The 7029-nt window shown below is 33.6% G+C and overlaps 1 protein-coding gene across 1 annotated transcript; it reads left to right on the forward strand.

Moving 5' to 3' along the window:
- Positions 1-2602: 2602 nt before the first annotated feature.
- On the forward strand, positions 2603-7029 carry LOC105141558 (uncharacterized). Its single transcript, XM_011048803.1, has 9 exons — positions 2603-2938; positions 3734-4265; positions 4438-4552; positions 4640-4705; positions 4791-4879; positions 4979-5066; positions 5287-5526; positions 5636-5737; positions 6089-7029. Exons 2-9 carry the CDS (start codon positions 3799-3801, stop codon positions 6854-6856), a joined length of 1935 nt encoding a protein of 644 aa, XP_011047105.1. The 5' UTR covers positions 2603-2938; positions 3734-3798; the 3' UTR covers positions 6857-7029.

Below are 7029 nucleotides of genomic sequence, written 5' to 3' on the forward strand. Positions count from 1 at the left end.
TTGCAAGTTTCTCTACACCCGTGCTTGGATAAACTCATTAACAATCATATTGATAATGCCCAGATTTTCTAGGTTTTTTTTTTATTTTTTTTTAACAATTTGGGAGGCGCAGCAGCTGGAATTCCAGCGTAGACGAATGGAATTTTCCATCAACTTTGGTCTGCTGAATCCTGCCCTTGATACATTTTTATGCACTCTTTTTTTTTTTCAGAGTACATAATTTTTTCTATGGGCATAATTTGTATTCTATGGAAATAATGCATCATATTCTACTTGAAATATTACTTTTTATTAATATTTTTACTAATAATATATCACAACAAGATGATATAACATAACAATTATTTTTTCATGGAAAAAATGCATTATATTTTACATTAAAATACTACTTTTTATCAATATTTTTACCGATGATATGTCACAATAACTATGATATAATACAATAATTATATAAATATTATAATTCAAGTTAGGACATATATATCTTATAAAAATTTGAAACAACAAGAGTTTTACTAGTTGATTTAAACTTATAATTCAATAGTTTTACTTGTAAAAAATTAAACATATAAAACAAAGTCATGAGCCGGCCATGCAAAATTATTAGACCATACCATGCAAATTCTAGCTATAAAAAGGTAACTTGACTTAGCTATTAAAAGTCAAGTGTAGCTATATAAAGCCAATAATAATGTAAGATGATTTTATTTTAAATCAAATATGAAATAACTTATAATCTTGCCAACTTATCTTGTATTTTTAAATCATTAATGCTAACAACCAGTTAAAAAATATATATTTAGTGTCTTATGAGTTACAACTTTATTGGACTGATATAAATAGCTGTTCTTCTTTACTCTCAATGTTTTAGATAAAAACAAAACAAAAGAAGTATATGCGGCCCTTAAAAAGCCCTGTTCAGTCCTTTTATTTATACAAAATATCCCATAAAACCATTGAATATTCGTAAAACATTCTAATTTAATGATAAACAGTTATTGAGTATGTTGTTATTATTATTATTATTATTTCTTAATCTGCAAATTAAATGAATTATTTTAAAAAAGCTGATGCATGGAGGAGCCCAAGCCCTCAACTACTCAGATTCTCAGGAAAAGACATCCAAGGGACTGATGATCAGGGTCTGTGCGGGGCCGCTTAGCCCCACACGAGCCACGGCAACTTTTGACGTCTCCTAGTTAGCTCTCCTACCTGGTGTTTGCAAGAAGGGACTGATGATCAGGGTCTGTGCGGGTCTGCTTAGCCCCACACGAGCCACGGCAGCCTTTGACGTCTGCTAGTTAGCTCTCCTACCTGGTGTTTGCAATTTACTACAAGCAATGACCTGGCTTAGACTTTGGAGTGTAATTATATTGCTGCTTAATAAAAGTAGGTAATTGACTTAGCAATTATAAAATTAAGGTATAACTTGTTAATTAAATTATCTAGTGAAATCGTCTTTATACCGATTTTATCCTTTCCTATAATTAAGATAAAATCACCGATCCTAAAATTTTAAAAGAATTCCACTTAACCAAAATTAGAGATATCATGTAGGATTATCATAGCGGTTCCTTTGCTTTGTTTTTTAAAGTTATTTTTATTTAGAAACATATTATAATAATATTTTATTTATTTATTTTACATAAAAATGATTTAAAATCATAAAAAATTAATTTAAAATTAAAAAACTCAAGACTATTTTTAAACAAAAAAAATTCAATATTAACCGAAGGAATGGATAAAAAATAGTAAAACATATTTATATTTGAAATAAAGAAGAAGCAAATTATACTAGTATTATCTTGTATGAATACAAGTTCTTTTTAGACTCTGTTTGTTTGTAGGAAAGTTATTTTTTTTTGGAAAGTGAATTCCGAGAAAAATGAATTCCTGAAAAGTAAAGCATTTTCCGATGTTTGGTAGTATTATGGAAAATGAACTGGAAAATAATTTATTAATATTTTATTTTTCTCAAGTTTATTAAAATAATAAGGAATAAATCTTACAAATTAAAAAGTTGAATAATAATGAAATTGAAAAAAAAATTCATAAATTATCTCAAATAAAATAAATAATAATCAAAATAAAAAAAATCAAATCTAAAAAAAAAAGATGAAGAAATTAAAAAAAAATAATTAACATTTCATAAAGCATTTCAAATAAAATAAATAACAATCAAAAGAATAAGGATCAAATTTGACAGATAAATTTTTTTAATAAAAAATAATATGAGAAAAGCAAATAAAAATTATAAAAATGAGGACCAAAGTAAATATAAAAATTAAATTTTAAGAAATGAAATTGAAAAATAAATATTCAAAACAAAATATATATAGCGATCAAAAGTTTGAGGATCAAATTTGATATAATCAGCAAATAATGACAGATAAATATATAAAAAAATTTGGAAAGTAATTTTTTGGAAATTATTTTTCAGAAAACAAACATGGTTTTAATTTAATTTGCTGAAAAAAGAAGGTAAAAAAAAAGGTTGTTTGAAGTCAGCACTCGTGGTTGGAACCTGTCTCCCTGGTACACCCATCCTTTTCCATCTCCGCTTGCTGCTTCTTTCCTTTTCCCTCTCTATATTAACCTCACAAATTTGCAAGAATAGCAAAGGAAGCCAAACTATTTTGTAAACATTAAAGGCAACACAGTACATTCATTTGAGGGGGGGAGAGAGAGAGAGCATTAAAACGATCGAAGCTAATCTGTAAACAATCCTTGGAACCTGCAAAATCATCAACCAACGTCCAACCCCACATTGCTCGCTTCCTCTCGCATTTCTTACCAAATCCAATCCTAAGCATTTGGCTATTTTTCTTTCTTTCTTTCTTTTATCATCCCACCTTCCTCTCTAGCATTGTTTCTTTGGTTCTCTACGTCTTGCATTTTGTCCTCCATAGATTCTGTGTTTCTCCTCTATCAGATTGAGGTAAGCCTGCTATATTCCCTTCATTTCATTCCCATGTTGTTGGTTCTTATACTCTCATTCTTTGTTTTCTTTAAGATTGTTGTTTTTGTTTTTAAGGTTAGGCATTAGAAACAGGATAACGGCGCATTCTGGACACTGATGCCATTGTGTTGTTTGTGTTGTGAAAAGATTGAGATAGAAAAATAGAGAGGTCAAATGAAAATTACCCTGATTTTCTTTTTTTGATTTTCTCATGTTTATGATGTTTTTATAATAATGGGGAGCCATTGAAGGTACCTCAATGTTTTTTTTTTTCCAGTTTTTTATTGAACTTATTTTCTTGGTTTGAAAATGTATTTTGGGAACATGGGCTTGAAGGGTTTTGAATTCATTATTATACACAGGGGACTCATAACATTAACATTTATTATTTGGTGCACTTCACCAGTTCCTGATGTGATTATATTCAAATGTCTGGATGCCCATTTTGATGTTTTGGATAAAGTTATGTTCTTTGTCTGTTAAATCTGAAAGCCTCCACATTTTTTTTCCTCCAACCTTTGAATCCCTTTGAATGTGTTATATTTTTCTCATTGTTGCCTCCAATCAATGGTTTTCTCGCAGATAAGAAGGCAAAAAAAATGGTGCTTGACCTTATTACTATTACTATTATAATTATAAAAGGTGTTTATGAACATTCGAGAGCACAAAAAATTGGCCTTTATGTATCTGCCATATTATGCCTTTCATATAGATATAAATCTACTTGCACTTTTACTTTGAATTAATTCTCTTTGTTCTACTTATTTTTTACAGTTATTGAGACCTATAGCTCTTGTTTATTTGGAGTCTAAGAAGGATATCTCTGTTCCTTTCCTAAAATGGGAATAAGCTTTTCATGTCCCCTTGCTGAATTGGATGGTCCTTTTGACACTGTTCTTGTGAGATCAGTTAGTTTTGGGAGTGAAGACGCGGGGAATACATTACAATCTGTTGGTTTTAATGGCTGTGACTCAGACCCTGATTCAATGAGATCATGTGGTTCAGGAAAGGTGACATTTGAAGAATGCCCTGGCTTTAAGGAGAGGGAACCGAGTACTACATCGTCCTTCAAAAGTACTACCTCAGACATGGACGTGCTTGCTAGATCAATCATAAGTCCTAGAGTTGGAGAAAGGGGTAATCAGTTGACAAGATCAGATAGCTTGCTTGACCAAAAACCCCACTTATCATTGCCTGGGCCAGGGAAACAAAGACACCAGGCTGCAGTGACGTTGCAGAAAGTCTATAAAAGCTTCAGAACCAGGAGGCAGTTGGCTGATTGTGCTGTTGTTGTCGAGCAGAGATGGTTGGTATCAGTCTACGTGTGCAATTCCTTTTGTATATATTTCATGGAGTGAAATCTGTCTCACTTTGTTTACATTTTTTTTCTCAAAAGGTTTCTCTTGTATTTTTATTTTTTTTGTTGTGGTATATCTCCTTTTTCACTGAACTTAATGTTCTTGCAATGTGTTTTGTAGGTGGAAGTTGTTGGATTTTGCAGAGCTCAAGAGAAGCTCCATATCTTTTTTTGATATTGAGAAACCTGAGAGTGCAATTTCACGTTGGTCAAGAGCAAGAATGAGAGCTGCCAAAGTAAGTTCTAAAGAAATTGATGTATCTATACAGATAACATTTTGTTCTACTGCATTTCTGAGTGCCAGGATTTTTTATCCTTTGCAGGTAGGAAAAGGATTGTCAAAGGATGCGAAGGCTCGGAAACTTGCTTTACAGCATTGGCTTGAGGCAGTAAGATCAAGTCTTGAAATAGAAACTTGAAACGAAGTTGCTAGCTTACTTTGTCTCGTATTGATCTTATTCTTATTTCTAATAGATTGATCCACGGCATCGTTATGGACATAATCTTCAATTTTATTATGTCACTTGGCTTCACTGTCAGAGTAAACAGCCTTTCTTCTATTGGTAAGTTCTTTTGAAATTGAAGACTTGCATATGACAAAGTCATCTCTGCTTCAGGATAAACATTATTCACAGTTGATACCAATCCTCTTAAACCTGCAGGCTCGATATTGGAGATGGGAAAGAAGTCAACCTTGATAGATGTCTTAGATCAAAGCTTCAACAACAATGCATAAAATATCTTGGTCCTGTAAGTATTAACTTTTATAGTCATGAGAAGACTTGCAAAATCTGGTGGTTAGAATAGTTACTGCAGTTTTCTGCTTCAATTTGAATACAGTCCATAGCCTGGAACTTGAAATGGAACGTCCATGTTTTATAAATTCTGCTAAAGTCTATCATCTTTTTTCCTTCTTTCGCTTACCCTGCTGTTAAAATCTACTTACAAGTATTGTCCATCCATCTTTCAGATTGAAAGAGAGTCTTTTGAAGTAACTGTGGACAACGGGAAATTTTTATACAAAGAAAGTGGGAAACTTCTCTGTACAACAGAAGGACCCAAGGATGCCAAATGGATTTTTGTTCTCAGCACATCGAAGACCTTCTATGTTGGTCTCAAGATCAAGGGCACATTTCAACATTCGAGTTTCTTGGCCGGTGGAGCCACTCTATCTGCTGGAAGATTGGTTGTGGAAGATGGTGTTCTAAAGGTAGATAGGAACTGTCTGGTGTTTTAAAAATAGCTTCACAAACTTCCTTTTTTTCTCTCTGTCAATGTTACCTTGTTTATATATTTACAAAGTTCTACCATTTTGACAGGCAGTTTGGCCTCACAGTGGCCATTATCTCCCAACCGAAGAAAACTTCCAGGCATTCATGTCTTTCCTCAGGGAACACAACGTGGATCTAACTGATGTAAAGGTACGAAACTGTTAAGTTTGCTTTCAGTAACTTCAATGAAGTTAGCATCTGCTAGAAACCCAAGAAAAAAAGGTTCCTCAACAGCACACTATCAGCTGGCAGCATCCAAATTAGTAACATTTTCCATGAAATAGGGTCGTTATGAACATGGAGGTCTCCATCAATTGATATTGGTAACAAATTCATCTTTGTAGGAAGCCGAAAGGCTCATGCCGTTCTTTTATGTGGGAACTGTATGCACCAGGGTTCATAGCACAGATCAGTTATTTGTTTTCGAGCTGTCATTTATGCATTTTCAGAAATATAGACGTGAATCATTGATGCACTTCTCATATTCTCTTATGTATTCAGGAAAGCCCAATTGATGAAGAAGACGAATCCATTATCAAAAAGGACATTCATGGTAGTCTCCGAGACCAACAAGATGCAGATTTACTCCAAGTCAACGGAGCAACAAATGTTAAGATCTTGGCTCCAGAGGAATCAGATTCAAGGAAACGAGATTCTAATGTGGCAGAAAATGCTAATCTGCACGCATCAAAATTGTCACGTGGATTACAATTAAAAATTACTAAACTTGAAATACCAACAAGAGGAGATGTGATTGACACTTTCAAAACAGATGAACTTGGACTAAGCTGCCAGGCAGAAGATCCTGATTCTCCTGGAGAAGATGGTTATGAAACGGCAGAAGATTCATTTTTGACAGAGGAAGACTTCATGATTACTAAACTTAATTTGTTTGACGAAGATGATGAAGAAGAAGAAGACGAGGAGCCTATCCCCAAAGAAAAAATCCTGAAGAGGATAGATTCTCATAAAGGAATGAAATCGTATCAATTGGCGGAGCACTTGTCCTCTAAATGGACCACTGGTGCTGGGCCACGGATAGGATGCATGAGGGATTATCCATCGGAGCTTCAATTCCGGGTTTTAGAGCAAGCAAACCTGTCACCAAGAACAAGAAGTGATAATCCATCACCACGGACCTCATCTCGGTTTAGCCCGAAGGTTTCATCACCAGTGGTTTTGACGCAAGCCTCATTGTGTAAAGAAATATCATCCAGAAGTCCCCTTGCCCCAGACCAATTGTTGTTTTCACAAACAGCAAACCCTTAGACTCTGTTAGATCAAGAATTTTTCTTTTGCTGATTTATTAGTAGTGATACAGGGCATTCTTTGTATTTTTTTATAGCAAAGTTCTCTATACCTCATTTTTGTGGAGATCCAAAAATGGAATGAAAAAGGAAAGGGCCGTGCCAGGTTCTTAGCTGTCCTTATATTCATGACAA

Source organism: Populus euphratica, unplaced genomic scaffold, assembly GCF_000495115.2.
Source record: "Populus euphratica unplaced genomic scaffold, PopEup_1.0 scaffold124.1, whole genome shotgun sequence".
Classification (NCBI taxonomy): domain Eukaryota; kingdom Viridiplantae; phylum Streptophyta; class Magnoliopsida; order Malpighiales; family Salicaceae; genus Populus; species Populus euphratica.